Here is a 21,393-nt window from a genome sequence, read left to right as displayed (position 1 = left end):
GACGCGTGGACGTCGTCGCGTGGACGTCGTTTTTCAGCAGCGGTTTGCTACTAGCGCCGGTACGTAACAAAAAATGGTGGAATTATGAAAAATTCAAGGACCTGCTGAAAGACGCTCCGAGTTTTTACTGTTTTTATCCGCGTGGATGAAAAGTGATCCGATACGATGCATCGATTCAGTGGGAAAAGAGCTCCTCACAGATCCAGGATCCAGACCTGATCCAGACCAGATCCTCAACCCTCCCTTTAATTTAAAAAATCTTTTTTTAAGTTTCAGGATTTTATTTTTACCTGGAGGGAACATCCTGCCGTTAAAACTTTTATTTTTAAATCTGACCAACGTAAAATCAACCTCTAACTTTATATAAACCACGTACGAAAACAAAGATCCCAGAGTTTCCTGAACCAGATTCCAGAGTTTGATCATCGTTTCTGGATCTTTCCTGACATGTTGCTGCTTAATGCTGATCAACTTTTTCCCACCAGTTTCTTCTTTCTAGAAACAGAACGAGTCCGATTTTATTCTGTAAATGAAGGAAAAGGTGGAAATTCTGAGCCTGAGGAGATTCTTGCTGCTCCATCATCACATTTAGCTTTTGGTAGATTAAAAAGGTCAGAATGAAATAAACCCAAACACACAGCAGCCATGTTGATTCATCACCTTTAAGCAGCTTCCATCAAAGCAACAGCTGCATTTTAACAAGTTTCCTTTATTTAATGAGTAAATAACTTTTATTAAACCATCAGAAATAAACATTCACTCGTCTTGTAATGAGAATGATCCATCTTTTTCAGACAGAAAAAGATGTTTTTAGACCCTTTTTGTGCAGCTGGGGTTTCAGTCTGGCTTCCTGAGTCATGTGACAGATGAAAGCATTGTGATTGGTTCCCTGCAGGCTTCCTCCTTAAATCAGAGGAATGAATTTAGGGATTGTGCCAAAAAACTGCATTAGAGGGTTAAGAATCGATGCAATGGGCTCGTTGATCATTAAATCGATGCATCGTTGCCTCTAATAAACTGCATTTTGGAACCAAGCTCGATTCAAAGAAAACACGATTTCTTGCTCGTCCACTTTATTGGAAATCGAACTGCCAAGTTTTCATCTTTTAACCCCTTTGAGTGAAATAAAGGCATAGTTGAATTAAATAAAGCATCTTGATTTGACTTCAGATACATTCTTTGACATGTGAAACGATGCATTATGTGACAGAACTAAATAAAATGCTTATTTAAACATGTAGCAGGTAACAGGAGGGGTGTTCGAAGGAACAGCTCATCCTGGTCCACCCGGATCACCGTGGCTTCTGAGTGGGATTTTACAGGCACAGATTCAGTTTTACAAAGTGCATGTGGGACTCAACTCCAGCAGCTTCATGTTTCCATAAAATCCACAAACTTTGCCATTTATCAGTTTAGAGGCATGTTAGAGTTTTTCCTCTCAGTGGGAACTAAATCAGCATCCGAGGAGAAGTCCATTTTGTTGCCGTGGTAACAGTTCTCCAGAGTTGATGCTTGATGTTTCAAAAAAAAAAAAAAAAATGTACATTCTCACAACACAGAGATAAAAGTCACCATATTACAGTAAACTGCACCATCAAAGGGAGAAAAGTTTTAGTTACTGTGATATAATTAGAAAATAATTACAATTTTGATGCATCAGATAATAAAAGGATTTTTACAACCAATGAAAACAAACATTTTCCCCAACAGACAACAAAATCAAGCCTTTACATATTTCGTGGTTTTGGACTTTTGATTATAAAAACAATTAAAAACAGATTTCCTTACAGACCCTATTTTTACCAGCCTAGTTTGAGATCTTGGATAAGGATTTATAGAAACTAACAAAAGCCAGAAAACCGTCTGCTTTTTATTTAACCTGCTTTTAATTCTGCATACTCTGCCAGGACGATGGGCTGATTCACACCAACACATACAGAAATATATCAACTCAGTTAATTAAGTAAAACTAGATTACAGTCAGCGGTATGTTTACAGGGTAAATACAGCGCATGCGCAGTACTTGCCTGATGGTCAGACTTCATATGACCATCACACGTCTTCCCTGTCTGGGATCGCGTGATTTTCTAGGTATCATCGCCTCGTTCAGCTAAATAAACGGTTTATATGATGATCACAGCACGTTTCCGCTTCACTTTGATGAGAAAAGTTAGCATGCTAATGCGCTAACAACGAACGGGTGCGAGAGGAACCTCCATCACGGATCAATACGTCCGATTTGTCAAGTCTGTTTTTAAACTAATACTCGTTTACAGAACTACACATCTCCACCATGACTGAACCCATCTCAATGTTCTCCTGATCTCCAGAAAACGGTCCTCGTTATGTCGAGATAACGATTTAAAGGAGAATATTCTAGCTCCGCCGCTCGCCTTCCGTGCATAATTCCCGTTAGAAACTAGATTAAACTTTAGGGATCAACCCAGTTTACCGCGTTATTTAGCTAAATCAGCTGTACCAGCTGTCTGTACCACGAACCATGAATTTAGGCTGCTGCTTTCATCAACTGGTTCTCCAGCTTTGCCAGTTGAACTGTGGGGAAACACTTTATTATAAGATTAATCACACATTTTATTTCTATAAACACAAATTCTGTATAACTAGCCAAAAAAAGTCAAAATAATTAAGGTAAATTCACAAACTGGCAGCATCAAACTGTATCTGCTTCTTTTCATTAGAAGAGTTAGCATGCTAACAGGCTAACAATGAGATCAAGGTAAAGGTTTCAGCTGTCAATCATCAATGTGTTAGCATGCTACTGTTAGCATGCTACTGTTAGCATGGGGTTACCTGATTGCATTTACAGAATGGATCTGCAACTACAATTATTATTTACCACCTGTCTATCTGCGTGGTTAGTTTCAATTTTTCAGATACAGTCAGTGTGAATAAACATTTATTCTTTATTGGAAATATTTATTGTGCTAAGTTTCCTGCTAGCATGCTAACACCGGACTGTTGCTTCTGCGTTTGTGTCAGGATTGTGCATCATGACAGACATTCCACATCTTCAACCGTGACGTTGGGGACATCTGGATGGTTCATCATATATAGCAAGGATGAAAAACAGCTGCAAAATGAGAAAACCTCCTTTTAAAAGCTCACAGCTAACTTTGCGTCTGGATACGGACTCCAGAGAGGTGCGCTGGAAGAGGGGTGAAAATATAAAGATAACAGAAAAAACAACAAACAATGATGTGTAAACGAGTTAAAAAGTCCTAAACTTTAAGTCGGTTAGAAGTGGATTTAGTCCAGTTAGACTCATGATAACAAAGAAAGTGTGCACGTTAGATCAAAGCCAGTTTTATTGGTTTATATTCTGATATTTGCTCCATTTTCTAACCTGTGATAGAGCAGATTATCAGCAGCAAAGGATGGACACTGTTGACAAATCAGGAGGATATTAAAATATAAATGCCTAATTTTGCTTCTCTGACCAGAAGCATGGTTTCCATGGTAACAAACAACTTACTGTAGCTGCAAAGCTCAGCAGATTTGGAAGTTTAATTCCTCATCATGAGTCAATATCAAACAGATTTTAGTTTTTAATTGAGATTAAAATCAGTTTCTGAATCAAATATTGAATGAAATGATGAAAAGATGCAGAAATGAGCTGTTTTTATGGTTAAATATGATGTCAATAAAGCTTCGATGAAACCTAAACTTCCAGTACTGGAAATCATCACATCAATCACTGAGACTATTTAAACCAAAACTTCTCTGGAGCACGTTATGAGTTCAGTTGCCACGGTAACCTTGCCAGGTAAAAAGAACGCCACCATGACGCCTTGAGATGAGTGCCCCCCCCTCTGGTGCAGCTGCAGCATCACCTGCTGCTGCCAGATCCGTCCACACGTCTCGCCCTGTGTTAGGACGTTTACATGCTGTGACCTCCTGCATTTAAACAACCACAAATGTTTCTCTAACAGGACACACCCAAACACTCCATGGGTCAAACAGAAACACACACACCTGGAAGCCAAACCTTCTCTGCACCACCAGAAACTGCAATGATGAGCCAGCTGCCCCACGAGGTTTGGTGTGTGTGTGTGTGTGTGTGTGCACGTGCCAGTGGCTTGGCAGGTAGTGTAACAGTCTTACAGCGCGGCTGAGACACTGAGGACAGTTTAACAATCATGTCAGCTGACAGTGGAAAATAGAACACGGTGTGTTTTAGTACTCGGCTAAAGATGTGTGTGTGTGTGCACGTGCCAGTGGCTTGGCAGGTAGTGTAACAGTCTTACAGCGCGGCTGAGACACTGAGGACAGTTTAACAATCATGTCAGCTGACAGTGGAAAATAGAACACGGTGTGTTTTAGTACTCGGCTAAAGATGTGTGTGTGTGTGTGTGTGCATAAAATCTATGTTTTGTCTTAATGAAACAAGAGGTGAGGGAGGAAAGAAAAAAAGTGCTGCACACGCACGCAGACGTTCAGGCGTTGTGCAGCTGGTCTGCAGAGCGTCCGATGGCGTCGGGGTTTGAAAGAGGGTCGAGGTCTGCAAACAGGTTGAACCACGCAGACATGTCTTTGGATCCTCCGGAAGCTGCTGCACACACACGCACACACACACACACAAATTTAAAAATGTTGATTTCATTTGATCATTTTTAGCATTACAAATACTTAATTACAACAAAATCCTTTACATTTTTTTATTCTCATTTTAAATTAAAATGTAATGTTTTTATTTAATTGTCAATAAAAAGTAATAAAATAAAAACATATTTTTAAAAATAATTACTAAGACAAATTTAAATTGAAAAAATAATAATAATTATAAATTAAACAAATTGACTAAATTAACCCCCAGGGACAATTTTCCATCCGGTATCAAAAAAGTATTTATTATTATTATTATTATTATTATTATTATAATAATAATAACAATAATAATCATCATCATCATCATCACTCAGAATGCTTCTATGTATTATTATTATTAAATTAATGGACTGAACTGAATTGGAAGAATTGATGATGATGAGGTTTAATCAGAATGGTTTTAAAGAATTCGGACTCGTTCCTGAACCAGTAGCCGGTTCGATCCAGATGAGACGAACCAAACCAAAGTAAATCTGTAACCTGAGGGAAACAGCAGTCAGATTTCTCCGTCTACCAGGAATAAATCTGATGAGTGGAAGTGTTTCATCTATGAAAAGGAACCATGAGATCAGTTTTTACCGTTAGCTGCTGAACTTGGAGTCCGAGGAGCTGACTGGTTCTGACCCAGTGGAGGCTGGAGGGGCGGAGCCTGGAACATGGGTGGGGTCACCCAGCCTACAGGAGAACACAGGAAGCAGATGTAATGTGAAATATCCTGTTACCTGCTTCTGGATCACTTGTTAGTGTGAAGCTCTTCCATCCAGACCTGTGGAGCTCAGACTGTGGTCCAGCAGCTGGGACGGCAGGAAGCCGGTGGGGCTGGGGGGGTTCGAGGTGGGACACGCCGCCGACCCGCTGCTTCCTGCTTCCTTCTCCGGGACGCCGGGGGGTTCGAACATCCCGAAAGCGTCCTGCCATTCTCTGCTGAACTCGTCGCCGGCTCCTGGACCTGGGCTTAGTAGGTCTTTGAGGAAAGCCATGTCACCACGGTAACCATCTTCCTCCTCCACTCTTAGACCGGCCTCAGAGGAGGGCGGCAGACCACCAGCTGAACAGAAGGAGGAGGTACAGGTCAGGTGATGTCTGACATGAGAAAGGAAAATGTAAAAGAAGTTCAAGGATGAAGGTCAGATCATGTTGATCTGTCCCAGAAAAGCTGGACATCCAGCATCCGTCCTGCGTATGACTGGACACAGGCCAGATGATCCAGTTTGAGGATCTAAGAGGTGGAACACCCTCATAGAGATAGACCTGATTAAAATCCTGATGAGATTTTTTTTAGCCCCAAGCAGGTAAAGTGAGAGAGGAAGCCGAGAAGCTGAAAGATGAAGACAAGCAGCCGGTTTACCAGTAGGAAGCAGCTCTGACAGGCTGGACTGGAGGCCATAGAGCTCATTCTGGTCTCCAGCCTGCATAGGAGGCAGGAGCTGGGGCTGGAGGGGGGGATTTGTTGGAAGGTGTACGTCGCAGGCCATGAGCAGGGGGTCGTCGTTAGAGTCTGCAGACATGCTCCTGAGCTGGTCCAGGGCTGCAGGAGCTGGGACCAAAAGGTGCTCTGGGATCAAATGATGAGGTTAAACGTGTCCGTCCACAGTCAGAAGCTGTAACAGTAAACACCTCACTTACCTCCGTCACTGACCTGGCCCCGCCCACCACTGCACTGGCTCCTCCCATCACTGCCATGGCCCCGCCCATCACTGCTGCCGCTCAGGTCTGGGAAGGGAAACGGAAACATTGCTCTTTAAGGAGCATCAGAAATGTCTGGAAGTGCTTTTAGATGAATTCGTTTCTTAACGTCAAGTAATGAACAAATACGGTTACCCTACTTATTAATAACGATTTATTAATTACAGAAAACGGACGCATTTAATGGCAGTTTGCGCTCCTGACAAAGTCTGTCCGTGCATGGCTTTCATAGTACGCAGGTTTAACGTCACAGCTCGGCGAACAACTTAACTACTTTGTCGTTATTTAGCGAGTGTTCAGACCCCTCTAGTGACTTTTTCTGGTGTTATTGGAGACTTTTGGAGACACAAACATTTGTTTTTTTTTATAAAATTTTGGCCTGTTTTTTGGGAAGGTGAGGTAGTGGACTACAGGCCCCAGCGGCTCAGCCTGAAGCATTTAAACACCTTAAAAATGAAGAAAATATTAAAAACATTTTCATTTTACATTTTCACTCCCCTCAAAGGCAAAAGAGACTAAATATTTCCCAGTAATGATTTTCTGGGGTCTAAATTTAATTTTAATCTGAAAATTATAGATTTTGTCAGAGAAAAGTTGAGTTTAGACCATTATTTCCTGTGTGAAGCTGCTCATCATTCCTGGACAGACCGGATCACTTCAGTTCAGGAATATTAAACTCTCCACCGTCTGATACTTCTGGAACATTTGGATTAGAAAGTTAGGATCAAATAATCAATTATCTAATTAACTATTTGATTTTAATGGCAAAATTCTTTATTCATAGGTGTAGGATTTAAAAAAGAATCCCACATTTATTCATAGAAAGAATAATTAAGAGATTTGTAAAAAGCATTTTATATTTATTATAATTAGAATCATGATGAATATTAAGATTAATTATGATTCTATTATGAACATAATAATGATATTAAATAATGATACTATTAATTATTATTATTATTCATGGTAAATGTTGTTTCCTGCAGCTGGAAAGTGTTTAAACCCAGTGGGGAGGGTACTTTTGGTGGTTTTATTGCATTTTATCTCACCGTTTCTGTCTCCTGCTCAGTTTAAGTTCAATATGCTTGTTTGGCTCCTGATGGATGGAAAATGTTTTCTTCTGGATTTTCCAGATTTACAATTAAAAACAAAAATAGATGATCTACCTGCATCACAGACACTTCCTGAAGGTTTGTCTTCATCCAAGGACACCAGACTGAGAGAGTGGAGAGAAAACACGAGTAAGTAATTTATACTGAATCGGCTACGAGGAGGTTGGGTCTCTAATCTGGATCAGGCTCGCCTCCGAGCGGCCCGGCCTCCGATCCGGATCAGGCGCAGCCTCCAATCCGGATTGAAGGCCTGGCCTCCGATCCGGACTTACTTGTGGGTAAAAACGGGCGTAACGTTTCCCTCCTGCCTGATGAGGACAAAGCTGAGCCGGTTGTGTGAAAAACATGAAGGACAGAGACGGAGGTGAGAACCCAGAGGAGGAGGAGGAAGAGACAGGAAGTGATGAAGAGTGGCAGCATGGTGATGATGGCAGAAGGAACCTCTGTGATCACATAATACAGACTCACCTGTCTGTGTTGCTCTGCAGAGCCTTCTCCTTCTTCTCCTCTTGGTTCTGTGACTCGGATATTTGCTCCAGGGGGTCCCGCAGGTCCTAAAAGAGGATGGACCACAGTAAATTTGATTTAAAGACACATGAGCAGCTTTGCTGCAGCAGGTTCCAATAAGAACTAAGACCCTCTGGACTCCAGTCTGGGTTACCTTGAGCGTGGTAAACTGGTATGGTACGTGTCCTAGGAAGGCCTCGTGGATTCCTGACATGGCGTGGGCCGTTTTCTCCCAGAACTGCAGCAGAGTGGTCTGACACGAGAAGAAAGAAACTCAGGAAGAATTCAGCAGATGGTGTGAGACAGCCATGGAAACGAAGCTGAGACAACTTCACAAGTCTGGTCCGCAGATCTAACATCATTCAGTTTATTACTGAAGAACTGGGACGTTGTTTTGGTTCGGACTTGACCAGAAGACCTCCTGGAGAAAAGCCAGACAGGAAACCTCTGACATAGTTTTAATAAAACTTACTAAAGATATTCAGCAATGAGCAGTTACCAAACGTTGGCTTCAGCCAAAACCACCGACCCTGAACCACTTAATAAATATTAGAAACTCATTTTACAGAAAAGAAGCGCCCACGTCCAAAAGAGAAAAGACTGACAAAGGAATTCTGGGAAAAATTGTTTGGTTACAGTCTGACGACTCTACTTACTGATTTTACTATTTTACTTTACAACTCTAGTTAGCTTTAAAAAGACTATTATATATACAAACATGCCTGGTTCTGATGGAGCAGTACCTGGTACTGAGTGGGCTTAGTACAGAGTGCAGAGCGGTACCCGGTACGTGACGAGAGGTACCCGGTATGTGCAGAATGGTACCTGGTACGTGCATCATGGTACCTGGTACATGCAGAATGGTACCTGGTACGTGCATCATGGTACCTGGTACATGCAGAATGGTACCTGGTACGTGCATCATGGTACCTGGTACGTGCAGAATGGTACCCTGTACGTGCAGAATGGTACCCTGTACGTGCAGAGCGGTACCCGGTACGTGCAGAATGGTACCTGGTACGTGCAGAGCGGTACCTGGTACATGCAGAATGGTACCTGGTACATGCAGAATGGTACCTGGTATGTGCAGAGCGGTAGCAGGCACGTGCAGAATGGTACCCTGTACGTGCAGAGCGGTACCCTGTACGTGCAGAGTGGTACCCGGTACGTGCAGAGCGGTACCCGGTACGTGCAGAGCGGTACGTGCAGAGTGCTACCTGGTACGTGCAGAATGGTACCCTGTACGTGCAGAGCGGTAGCAGGCACGTGCAGAATGGTACCCGGTACGTGCAGAATGGTACCCTGTACGTGCAGAGCGGTACCCGGTACGTGCAGAATGGTACCTGGTACGTGCAGAGCGGTACCTGGTACATGCAGAATGGTACCTGGTACATGCAGAATGGTACCTGGTATGTGCAGAGCGGTAGCAGGCACGTGCAGAATGGTACCCTGTACGTGCAGAGCGGTACCCTGTACGTGCAGAGCGGTACCCGGTACGTGCAGAGCGGTACCTGGTACGTGCAGAGCAGTACCTGGTACGTGCAGAGCGGTACCTGGTACGTGCAGAATGGTACCCTGTACGTGCAGAGCGGTAGCAGGCACGTGCAGAATGGTACCCGGTATGTGCAGAGCGGTACCCGGTACGTGCAGAGCGGTACCCGGTACGTGCAGAGCGGTACCTGGTACGTGCAGAGCGGTACCTGGTACGTGCAGAATGGTACCCTGTACGTGCAGAGCGGTACCCGGGTACGCGCAGAGCGGTACCTGGTACGTGCAGAGGGAGTGGGACAGCATGTTGCAGCGACTCGCTCCCAGCATGTCCACCTTCTGACAGACATCATTCTTCAGCCTGTCGAACTGGCCCTTTGTCCCTCTGACCTGGGCTTGGACCTGATCACAGAGAGACAGAAATACTCAGATTACTCGTACACTTTGGATCTCAGAGATAAGACCTGCTGATCATCTTCCTGCCTTGCGGAACTTTTCCAGCTGTTTGTAGGTGTCTGGGTCCAGTTCCTGAGACACGTCCTTCATCCAGAGCAGAGCTCCTCGGTACTCCGTACGGGCCTTCTCCATACGGCTGACCGTCAGCAGCGTGTCGGCGATGGCACGCCGCCGGAACGTCTCCACTTCCTGATGCATGCGATGCAGCGGGGGACACAGCGCCATCCTGCGGACAAAAAAACTGATCTGTTTAATCACAATAATCTCAGAGTCATGTGGTCTGTTTATGTTCTGCTGACCTCTGCTTGGCGGAGGCACAGAGGGCCTTGCTGGTGGCCTCCATCATGTTGCCTGCCTTCGTACGATCGTGTTCAGCCTGGAAGCGTAGGAAGAGGCCCAGCTCGTTCTCCTCCTGGGACAAACCTGAGAACAACAAACACTGATGTGTCAGAGCTTTACCTACCTACTGACAGAATACAGTAAATATGACATCTATCAGAGGAAATAAGTCATAGTTTTCAGAGAGAATGTGACTCACGAGTGATTCTGTGCTGGTACTTCTCTATCACCTTCAGCAGCTCGGTGCAGGTGGACTGAATGGAGCGAAAGAACTGCAGAGAAACAGGTCATCATCACAACAAAGCCTCACGTTTAACCCCCTGACATGAAACCTGAAAATACCCAAGTTAGAAACCGACTGACGGAATATAAGACATTCGTCAGGGCAACAGAGATACTGAGGCCTCTTCAACCCTCCCTCATGTCTGACAGAAACAAGATGGAGTCACCTTGACCTTTCGAGCCAGCTGATGAACAAACTACAAGCATCAGGATTCAGAGAGAGCAGAGCTGGATGGCGATGACCGGACGTCTTAATGTGGAAGCATTAATGACATGTAATCACTTCCATCACCATTAATGCCAATGCCAAAGGACTTTAACCTTAAAACTCCACCAGGTCTCCCCAAGCACCATCGCTTCTGTCATCATCAGTGTCTCAGGAAGGGAAGTGATAACAGGAAGTGGATTCATCATCATGTCCAGGTCTGTCTGGTCTTATTTCAGCTTCAAGCATAGCTCACTTTACCCAGCAGCTAGCGGCAACTAGCTTCAAACATGGCTCTCTTCACTTTACCAAGCAGCTAGCAGAAGCTAACTTCAGGGTTATCTCCCTTCACTTTACCCAGCAGCTAGCATTCAGGATGGATGATGGATGGATGGATGGATGGATGGATGGATGATGGATGGATGGAGGATGGATGATGGATGGATGATGGATGGATGGATGGAGGATGGATGATGGATATATGATGGATGGATGATGGATGGATGGATGGATGGATGGATGGATGGATGATGGATGGATGGATGGATGGATGGATGGAGGATGGATGGATGGATGGATGGATGAATGATGGATGGATGGATGATGGATGGATGGGTGGATGAATGATGGATGGATGGATGGATGGATGGAGGATGGATGGATGGATGGATGGATGGATGGATGGATGATGGATGGATGGATGATGGCTATATGATGGATGGATGGATGGATGGATGGATGATGGATGGATGGAGGATGGATGATGGATGGATGATGGATGGATGGATGGAGGATGGATGATGGATATATGATGGATGGATGATGGATGGATGGATGGATGGATGGATGGATGGATGGATGGATGATGGATGGATGGATGGATGGATGGAGGATGGATGATGGATATATGATGGATGGATGGATGGATGGATGGATGGATGGAGGATGGATGGATGGGTGGATGGATGGATAGATGATGGATGGATGGATGGATGATGGATGGATGGATGATGGATATATGATGGATGGATGGATGGATGGATGGATGATGGATGGAGGATGGATGCATGGGTGGATGGATGATGGATGGATAGATGATGGATGGAGGATGGATGGATAGATGATGGATGGATGGATGGATGGATGATGGATGGATGGAGGATGGATGATGGATGGATGGATGGATGGATGGATGGAAGGATGGATGGATGGATGGATGGATGGATGGATGGAGGATGGATGGATGGATGATGGATGAATGGATGGATGGATGGATGGATGGATGATGGATGGATGGATGATGGATGGATGGAGGATGGATGATGGATGGATGGATGGATGGAAGGATGGATGGATGGATGGATGGATGGATGGATGGATGGATGGGTGGATGGATGGATGGATGGATGGATGGATGGATGATGGATGGATGATTTTATTAATCTCAGGGGGAAACTGGAAATTGGACGCTACCATCTCCTTCTCCCTTCTGCCTGTAGGTGATCTGCACACCTGCAGTTACTCATTAACTGTACAGTAAACAGCGGTAAGCTGAGTCTTTCCCACCAGACCAGCTGACTCTCCCACATCCTACTCATCTTTCTTCAGGCTGTTTCTCATACAGGTTCATGGGAGTTGCAGCTTTGTGATATTAGAAAGAAAACCTCAGCTCAGAGAGGAAAACCTGACTCAGGTGTAACACGGCTGTCTGAGCAACAAGGAGGACCAACACACTGTACTATGTTTAAACCAGAGGATCTACCTACTCCAGATTCCACATTCTGGTCTCCAGTGGGTCGGACCAAATAAATAACAGCATAATAACCTAGAACTGATACAGTCGACCACAATATATTACTCAAACAGCTGGAGAACTGGGTGGCCTCTCTGGTGCTACTCTGGTTTAAATCTTATTTAGAGAACAGGAAGTACTTTGTGTCAATAGGTAACTTTACATCTGAGCAGACAAGAATTACATGTGGAGTTCCCCAAGGTTCCATCCTGGGGCCTCTTCTGTTTAACATCTACATGCTCCCACTGGCACAGGTCATAAAGAACAACATTAGTTACCATAGCTACGCAGATGACACACAGGTATATATTACAATGTCACCAGGAGTCCGAGGCCCCGTACAGGCTCTTGGTAAATGTAATGAGGAGATTAATGACTGGATGTGTCTGAACTTTCTCCAGTTAAACAAAAACAAAGCTGAGGTGATGTTTTTTGGAGCCAAAGAGAAACAATTAAAGGTCACCACAGAGCTTCTGTCTATACACCTAAAAACCACCAACAGACTCTCAGAAAGCCTCGGATCAGAAGAAACTTATTTAAATCCAGGTTAAAGACCCACCTGTTCTCTGCTGCATTTCACTAGTTTTTATTTAGGGTCCAGATCTGGATCTGGTTCTGTTAAGCTGGAATTTTTAAACTTGATCATGTTTTAATGTTTTTATCTAAAGTTCTTCCTCTTTTTCTTTTAATGTTAAATTATGCTTCTTGTACACCGTTAACGCAAGTACATGAACCCGACAGTTAACCTGGCATCATGTCTTTGGACTGTTGGAGGAAGCCGGAGAACCCACACACACACACGGAGAGAACACACGCACACACGGAGAGAACCCACGCACGGAGAGAACACACGCAAACACGGAGAGAACACACGCACACACGGAGAGAACCCACGCACGGAGAGAACACACGCAAACACGGAGAGAACACACACACACACAGAGAACACACACACACAGAGAACACACACACGGAGAGAACACATGCACGGAGAGAACACACGCACACACGGAGAGAACACACACACACAGAGAACACACACACGGAGAGAACCCACGCACAGAGAGAACCCACGCACGGAGAGAACCCACGCACGGAGAGAACACACGGACAGAACACACACACACACACAGAACACACACACATGGAGAGAACACGTTAACTCCTCACAGAAAGTCAAACACTCGACAGCCAGTTCTTTACTGGCTGCTACCAACAATGAAAGTGTGACTTATTAATAAAAACGTATTAATACTTTGTAAACGGTGGGAAGCGATGTACTACTTTGAAGTACTTTTAATTACTTTGAGTTTTTCTGCTGCTGTGAATTTCTACTGAACTACATCTGATGAATAAAAACGTTAAAAAGTCTTTTTTTTACAGCTGTGGTTGTTTGTCAAATTAAACGTTAACACAAACAAATATGAGATTAGAAATAAAAATTAAACCTAGAACTTTTTTAAATAAAATAAAAATCTCAGCTCACCAAAAGAGATTTTTACGTAGATCTATATAAAATGATTTCATTTTGGACAGCAACCCTCAAAGTGACCAGCTAACTTCATAAATAAGCAGCACTGTTTATTTTGGGTAAAATAAAAAAATGAGGAGTTGTATTAATAGTAAATTAATTAAAAATAAACTATAAGATTCATTGAATAAAATGTGAAAATGAAATAAAACGATAAATTGTGACACATTTTCCAGTTTGTTTCCCTAAAAAGAGAAAAATATTTTTTAAAAATAATAAAAAATAAATAAAGACAAAATAGAAAAATATTTAAAAGTTCTGAAACACGCTGGAAAACTGAAGTATTTTGGTTTGAACCTCCAGCTTGGCATCCAGGTCTGCATCTGAAGCCACCACGTACTCGTCCTCCTTCTTGCCCGTGGCTTTGATGAGGACCTGCTTGGTCTTCCAGAACTTCTTCTGCATGCGGGCCATGACCGAGCTGTCCTCCCCGAGCAGAGCGCGGCCCCCGCTCAGCATGTCCCCCGCAAACCTGCAGCCACGGAAACAAGTCAGGAGTTTGTACACATGAGAAAAGACGAGGCTCATTTCCAGCTGGTACACACCCGTCCATGGCTGGAGACCACCGGCCGTCTGTCCTGAAGACAAACACAGACACGTTCAGAGTTTAGACAAAGCCTCAGTAATAATAAAATATAAAAGTAATAAGAAGTCATAATAAAACAGAAGTGTGGTTTTGGAACTTGTCCAGGTTTAACTGGAAGACAATGAAAAACAAGCTCCTGTTGGTTTCCAGTCTCATTTTACTGGGACACATAAAAGCAGCTAACAGCTGTTGGCCAGATGAGCTCTGATCAAGTTACAAGCCGTCATTAGATCATTTGGGGCTGAGCAAAACTCATCGACGCTCGAGGCTAAAGGAGCAAACTGGATCCAGGTTCCGGAGCAGGGATCAGACACCTGCGACTCCAACCAGGACAGGCTGAGGTCAAGCAGGTGTTCGGTTTCAGCCAACGCTGCTTCACGACGCATGGACGAACAGACAGATGTATTAGGAGTATTGATCAGTTTTGGGGAATAAATTAACGGAAAAGTTAACAAACGGTGCCGGTGATCGATGAAGAGTCAAAGTAAACGGAAAGGAGGCTGCGCGCTAGCATCAGTTAAGCTAGCTGCAGTCAGTCTGCCACCTCAACGAATAACGAACATTTTTAAAGCAGCGACTGTCCAGTAAACAAGTCCCTTATTTTTAGTTTTACAATTCCTCTCCCATACAGATACTAAGTGATGTGGGAGAAAAGCCGCTACCTTGATTTCAGTTTTGTCCAGCAGTGCGGGCATCTATGCAGCGCAGGTCAGCTAACCTCCTCTCCCGATAGCCATCACCGTCTGAGTCAGAGAAACAGGATATGCGAGGAGCCTGTAGTGCCGCTAGGCGGACACAAGGGGGCGCTGCGCACAAACTCACATTAACGATCGTCTATTGCGTCGTCATGTCTCACTACGATTAATTTGTCCTTTTCTGTGCAACGCAACATAAGATGTTAGCTAACCCCGTACAGAGCTTACCTAAATACCTCCATTAATGATGATCGTTTTATTATACTGAATATGTTTGGAATCCGGTTATTAAATACAGATATGGAAACAGAGTGGCGAATGTTAATGCTGTAGAATAGAGTTAGGAGTAATACCTCTTCGTTTTTGTCTCAACCGTTAAACCAGGTGGAGCAGGAAATAAGTACTCTGTCAGGAGAAACAAGTTTGTAATGTATTTCTAAGAAAACAAGAAGTGCAGAATGTATGAAACTGTTCCCCGTTAAATTTCCTTATTTATATGTGTATGTAATCTACTCAGTATTTTATGTAGTTTCATTTTTCTGCCACCATCAAACTGATTGATCATAGTACTGTAGAAAGAAGGAGACGAGACAAGATTTTAGGAAACAATTTACTCTGGGTTACAGGAAAACAAAAACAGCTGTAAAACTGAAACTAAGAACAAAATGAAACTAGTTCTGCCCGGTACTTCCACCGTACTGGTTCCTGTCTGTTCAGTCCGCTGGTGATGATGATGATGATGATGATGTCTATGCCCCTGCGTCTGTCTGACAGGATGAGTATCTGTAGGTGTACAGCTTGTTGTCTGCTCCTCCACTCAGCAGCAGCTGGAAACAGAATCAGTGAGTTAAGATGCTGAATTTAACTCGCCTGTGTCTGAAATCTGAACATTTAGTTCATCTTACGCCACTTTCTGTCCAGTCCACACAGAACACTTTGTCCTCGTGGGCTGCCAGGTCATACAGAGGAGCCTTACAGCTGAAGGACGAGACGATCAGAGTTATTTCTTCTTAGTCCAGCTCGCAATGAGCACAGTAGAAAAGAAGAATTAAAGGACAGAAACTTCATGTGTATATTTCATGGTTGGTGAGATTTTTTTCATTAAGCATGACATATTAAAGAATTATTCATTTTCATTTAATTTCATATATAACAAAACATAATATAATATAATATAATATAATATAATATAATATAATATAATATAATATAATATAATAAACCTTCTGGTGTCCCAGAGTTTGACCAGGTTGTCAAGGGAACCAGAGACCAGCTGGTGCTCATGTGACGGCGCCCACTTGACGGCGGTGACCCAGCCCGTGTGGGAGGTGAGAGACAACAACACCAGAGCCCCGTCTGAGGAGAGGAGGAGCAGGGTGAGAATATGCAGGTTTGTTCCTGCTGCTGGTGCACTAAGCTGGGTGGTACCTTTGGTCCGGGGGTCCCACAGTCGGATGTGTCTGTCGGCGCTACCCGAGGCCAGCCGTCGACACAGAGGGGAGAAGGAGATGCAGTTAAACACTTTGCTGCCCGTCTGTGGAGAGAAAACAGCGTGTCTGATGCTGAATGACATGCAGGCTGATCTGCTGTAACATCAAGTCTCCAAACTTTGTCCCTCTAAAATGAGCCAGCCTGTTTTTCTCACTAGTGTGGTCTTGGTTTCTCCGGTCTCAGCGTCCCAAACCCGGATGGTGTGATCCCAGGATGCGCTGCAGACCTCCTCGCCGTCACACCACAGGACGGAGGACACGGCCTCGTTGTGCCCGGACAGCGTCATCAACGGCGTCTGGGTGAGGACAATGAGAAAATGAAGGTCTGGTTCTGTTGATGGTTGGACTGACCGTCTTCGCTACGCACCCTGGTCAGACCCAGCTGCTGCGTCTTCTGTTTCTTCCTCGGTCTGTCTACAGGCTCCTCTTCCTCGTCTGCTTCATCGGTGACCACTGAAGCACAGAGACGGAGTTACGCTGCCGCCTCGGTGAGGAGGAAATGACTCGGTTCTGCATGTCTGCACGTACCTGCTGACCAGATCTTTAACATCTTGTCCCAGGAGCCGCTGCAGAACTAAAGAGAGACACAAACCTCAGAAATAAAAACCTCCGTCTGTCATCGCCCTTTAAACCTCTTCAGCTTTACCTTCGAGCCGGTGGGGTCTGTGGAAACCGTGTCAACGCTTCCCGTGTGTCCCCGACAACAATGTCTGGCCGTCACCTCGTTCCTCTCAGAGTTCCACTCCCACAGCAGCAGGGTCTGGTCCAGAGAGGCGGTCAGCAGCAGAGAGGTCAGGCCGTCTAGAAGACAGCCAGACGTTCAGCCAGCTCTGAAGCGCTCTAACTCAGTCTGAGCTTCTCCTCTGCTCACCTCGTTTTATCCAGGCTACGTCTTTCACCACCTCCGAATGTCCGGCCACCGTCGCCACGGCCTTCCCCTCCACAGACCAGATCCGGGCCGTCTTATCGTACGACCCGCTCAGGATCCTGCCAAGAATATTTCAATCACCACATAAGAACATGGTCTTTATTTCTTTGTTATTTTCCTTTGGTTTGGTTTTCATGTTTTTAAATTTGTTTAAGTTCAAATAAAACTTTCAATGAAAAACTTGGGCCAACTACGAGCCTGAAACCTTCCTGCTTTATTCCTCACATTAAGACTTTTTTATTGCTTTTTCTTTGTTTTATTAAGCAAATTAGGTATTTTATCACCAAAAATGTGCTAATTTATGTTTCTAGGAACAGAAATATGAAATCACTCCAAACGTCTTGTTTCATGTTTTTGACCAGTTTGAGTCAAAAGTTTATTTATCATTTTATAATGTAGAAAATACTGTCGACAACCAGAAAAACCTCAATGTTCTCCGTGTTTCTGGTAGGAAATGCTGTGGATGAGATTTAAAACCTTATAAACAGACAGGAGCAGAAACGGGAGGTTTGTGGCTGAAGTGCTGCTGAAGAGGAAACTGGATAAAAAAAACAGCCTTTAAAGGTTTGGACGGTAAAATTCAACATATTTTTGTTAGAAATCGGCTCTAATTAGGTTAATAAAAACCAAGCAGAAGATGTAGAACATGTGAAAGCTGAGAAGACGGAGAGTTGTCCTGTTCATCCTGGTGGAGGAAATTTATCAACTTATTACTGTAAACTTTCCTGTTTGTGGTCCGTGTGCAGACATGATCGGTTCGTTCATGTCTGCACACGGATCATCTCTGAAAACCTTTTACTGAATTTCCCTTTACAAGTCCCATAAAAAGCCAGAAAGGAATTTGATGGAATGTGTCACATGACCAATATTAACCAATGACATCGCCTAAAACTGATCAATCAGATTTCGGTCTTCTCATAAATTTCCTGTTTTACTACCAGGTTTAGTTGCTTATACCGAGGAAAATGTCATATGTGGGTGAAATGACCAGATTCAGGAGAGATGGGGATTAAAATTGATGCCAAACCCATCGAGGGGATGACGTAGTTATAAACACAGTAAAAGTACAAATTTTAGGTAAAATTCGGATGCAAAATTCAATAATAATGGATTAGATTTCTATTACACTTCATTACTATTACACTCAAAGCGCCCACTTTGTCTCTATTATTCATCCACAAATCAACCCCGAACACGTGTTAGACAACTTCTTCCCACGACTCTGAAAGAAGACTTAAAATCAAACATGGTTTTAAAAAACAGCACACAATACTGAATAAAATAGAAGAAACATCTGCCTGACTTTCCAGCTGCAGGACATCCGCTGGTCTATGTCTGAAATGTTACTGTGCTGAGTTGAAGAAAGGAAGCAGAGGAAGGAAAGTTAAGGCAACTAGACTCCTGTTATTTTTCCTTTTCTAAAAAAAACTCTTAGGATTTTAGTGACCTGGACAAAAAAGATGATAAAAACTAAACATACTGGTTTCTTAGTTGGCTTGTTTGGAGTGAAGGTTATCTCACCATTCCCTGTCGGCATCGATGGAGCTAATCCAGTCATCGTGCATCATACACTCCTCCGGTTCTGGAGCTGTGATCCGTTCTACGTACTCTATCTCCACCACGTCTTCCTGAAACAAAGCAGACACACCTCTGTATAAAACCTTAAGCTTGTATTGTGATGGTTATACTTGCGTAGATCCCTCATACCGTTGAAATGCCCTCTGTCTCCATGTGAGTGGACAGCATCGTCCGCAGAAACTGACCCCTGACCAGGAAGTCAAACTCCACGCTGGTGTGAGAAGCTGCGAAAAACAAACACAAAACACCTTTTATACTAAAGCATCACAGTGAATGTGGAAAAAGACGGTGTGAATGGTATTTTCTAAGAAGTGGACAGCTAAATTAGCAGCATTGTGTCAAGCAGTGATGTTTTGTACCATTTCTGGCCTCCAGCAGTTTGTTGATGACATTGCTGAGATCTGGGACTTCAGAGGCAGCTGGGATGGAAAACGGGACATCATCTACAACATATCTGCAAAACATAAACATATTAGCTGCTGCCAAAAGCTCCACATATCAAATTCTATTATATTAACAATTATTAAGACATTTATTAAAGACATATCGTTTAGTAACAATGTTAACAGCAGTTAGCTAAGTTCTGTTAGCATAAACTAGCAACAAAAAACAAAAACATGGACTGAAAATCTCTTCAATGTCCGTCATTACATATTAGAGCTAATTAAACGATAAAAACCGAATTAATTCTGTTTAAAACCCATAGGTCGAGCTAATAGCGTAACGTTTACTAGGACAAACTGCTAACTAGTTAGCAAGCCGCCGTCATTTCCTGTGAAGTGAAAACTCACCTCTTATCCTCCGTGAAGAACCTCGCCTGTAGCTGCGACATTTTTCTCCCTAGTTTGTTTTTCTTATAAACCACAAGTTCCAGAAATCAGATAACAGCTAAACTACCTTTCTGCTCTACTTCATAACACCTGACTCTCATGCAGTCGTGCCATGTGGTACACAGTAACAAGTCTCTTCAGTCGAGCTCAGAAAGTCGATGCGTCGGATCGGCGCTCGTCTAGTGATGTCTGTGTTACACCGAAATCTGTGACCCATGAGAATCTGTGACCACAGGGGGCAACAGTGGACATTTCGCTGCAGAAGACGAGCGAAGTCTTGAAAACGCTTGTATTTAAGCCTGAGTTCATTATAATGCAGATACATCAAAGTCACACACATTCAGAATGTGTGTGACTTTGTACACTGTCGCCCCCTGTGGTCACAGATTCTAATGGGTCACAGATTTCGACGTAACATCTGCCTCAACAGAAAGTCTAGACACTTTTTTAACATCTCAAAAACCTGGAATTTTAACAAGGGTGTAAAAACATTTTATGTTCACTTTATTTGAGACTGTTTTGTTTATTTCAGTTCATTCTTTTGTGTGTCATAAAGCTGTTTTTCTTTCCAGAGGGTTTGTCTTCAGAGGTTTTTGGTGTTTCCATCGCTGTTACTGATGTTTTTGACCGACAGACCCTTTGTGAACTGAAATGATGCATGAAGTATTCAAAGCCAAGTCCTCTTAGAATGAAGTAACTGTGCCATTGTAATTCTGTGGGATAACTGTGATTCTGTCAGAGATGTCTTTGAACACATGTAAACCTGAGAAAAATGTAGTTCCACTTTGATTTCCTGCATTTAACAGAGTAAAAGTTGATTCCATCTTATTGCAGTGTGCTGCTGTGGACACGACTCGTCTGCATGTGTAATTTTACTTCAGAAAGTCTAAAATGTGAACAAACATCAATAATAATTTAACTTAAAAATTAAATCAACATCTAAATTTCCAGTAACTGTTTGTGTTAAACCTCTCACCTGCCATGCTGGGTTAGGCTCCAGCGTCCCAGATGGACCAAGAGATAATGGATGGATGGTATTTCCTAAATATTAGAAGGCTTTTAGTCATATGTTTCAAAGTAAACAGATTTGCTATTATCAGTACATCTATAAATGTTCTCTAAAATTATTCTAACAGCCTTTGTAGAAAGTCCGTCTTTCTTCATGCAGGGATGCTGTAGATCAGGGCTTCCCAGCCTTTTTTCCCCCTTCATGCATATAGTAAAAAGCCATGGACCCCTGCTCCACCCTGTGCTGAAACTAT

General features: G+C 43.4%; 2 protein-coding genes across 6 annotated transcripts; both read right to left on the bottom strand.

Moving 5' to 3' along the window:
• Positions 1 to 791: 791 nt before the first annotated feature.
• ical1 (islet cell autoantigen 1-like) lies at positions 792 to 15,454 on the bottom strand. Of its 5 annotated transcripts, none has more exons than XM_041978686.1 (15): positions 15,273 to 15,451; positions 14,570 to 14,602; positions 14,322 to 14,496; positions 10,414 to 10,486; positions 10,175 to 10,298; positions 9,903 to 10,101; positions 9,696 to 9,821; positions 8,086 to 8,184; positions 7,893 to 7,978; positions 7,479 to 7,528; positions 6,253 to 6,339; positions 5,975 to 6,181; positions 5,393 to 5,674; positions 5,206 to 5,301; positions 792 to 4,567 (listed from the first exon to the last, which is right to left on the bottom strand). In XM_041978686.1, exons 2-15 carry the CDS (start codon positions 14,575 to 14,577, stop codon positions 4,455 to 4,457), a joined length of 1,725 nt encoding a protein of 574 aa, XP_041834620.1. In that variant the 5' UTR covers positions 14,578 to 14,602; positions 15,273 to 15,451; the 3' UTR covers positions 792 to 4,454. The 5 variants fall into 5 exon arrangements, with proteins under 5 accessions (XP_041834620.1, XP_041834621.1, XP_041834619.1 ...); XM_041978687.1 differs by having other exon boundaries at positions 792 to 4,570; positions 5,975 to 6,163; positions 15,273 to 15,449; XM_041978685.1 differs by having other exon boundaries at positions 792 to 4,570; positions 15,273 to 15,444.
• A 447-nt stretch (positions 15,455 to 15,901) lies between these two features.
• On the bottom strand, positions 15,902 to 20,320 carry wdr12 (WD repeat domain 12). Its single transcript, XM_041978690.1, has 13 exons — positions 20,093 to 20,320; positions 19,661 to 19,755; positions 19,431 to 19,525; positions 19,245 to 19,351; positions 17,667 to 17,782; positions 17,442 to 17,596; positions 17,324 to 17,369; positions 17,163 to 17,248; positions 16,951 to 17,091; positions 16,734 to 16,839; positions 16,529 to 16,661; positions 16,211 to 16,283; positions 15,902 to 16,132 (listed from the first exon to the last, which is right to left on the bottom strand). The coding sequence occupies exons 1-13, from the start codon at positions 20,131 to 20,133 to the stop codon at positions 16,055 to 16,057; spliced, it is 1,272 nt and encodes a 423-aa protein (XP_041834624.1). The 5' UTR covers positions 20,134 to 20,320; the 3' UTR covers positions 15,902 to 16,054.
• Positions 20,321 to 21,393: the final 1,073 nt, after the last annotated feature.

This window comes from Melanotaenia boesemani, chromosome 24 (assembly GCF_017639745.1).
Source record: "Melanotaenia boesemani isolate fMelBoe1 chromosome 24, fMelBoe1.pri, whole genome shotgun sequence".
Classification (NCBI taxonomy): domain Eukaryota; kingdom Metazoa; phylum Chordata; class Actinopteri; order Atheriniformes; family Melanotaeniidae; genus Melanotaenia; species Melanotaenia boesemani.
Note: the sequence above shows the minus strand (reverse complement) of the source record. Positions and strands in the feature narration are given on the sequence as shown.

Excerpts from the sequence above, each read along its gene's own strand:
- wdr12 (XM_041978690.1), bottom strand. The coding sequence starts at position 20,133 with ATGTCGCAGCTACAGGCGAGGTTCTTCACGGAGGATAAGAG. Across the intron at positions 16,840-16,950 it reads GAGAAACCAAGACCACACTA|ACGGGCAGCAAAGTGTTTAA; the intron begins GTGAGAAAAACA and ends TTCTCTCCACAG. Across the intron at positions 16,133-16,210 it reads TGGACTGGACAGAAAGTGGC|CTGCTGCTGAGTGGAGGAGC; the intron begins GTAAGATGAACT and ends TTCTGTTTCCAG.
- ical1 (XM_041978685.1), bottom strand. Across the intron at positions 10,487-14,321 it reads ACCTGGATGCCAAGCTGGAG|TTCTTTCGCTCCATTCAGTC; the intron begins GTTCAAACCAAA and ends GTTTCTCTGCAG. Across the intron at positions 5,675-5,974 it reads GTCAGAGCTGCTTCCTACTG|CTGGTGGTCTGCCGCCCTCC; the intron begins GTAAACCGGCTG and ends CCTTCTGTTCAG.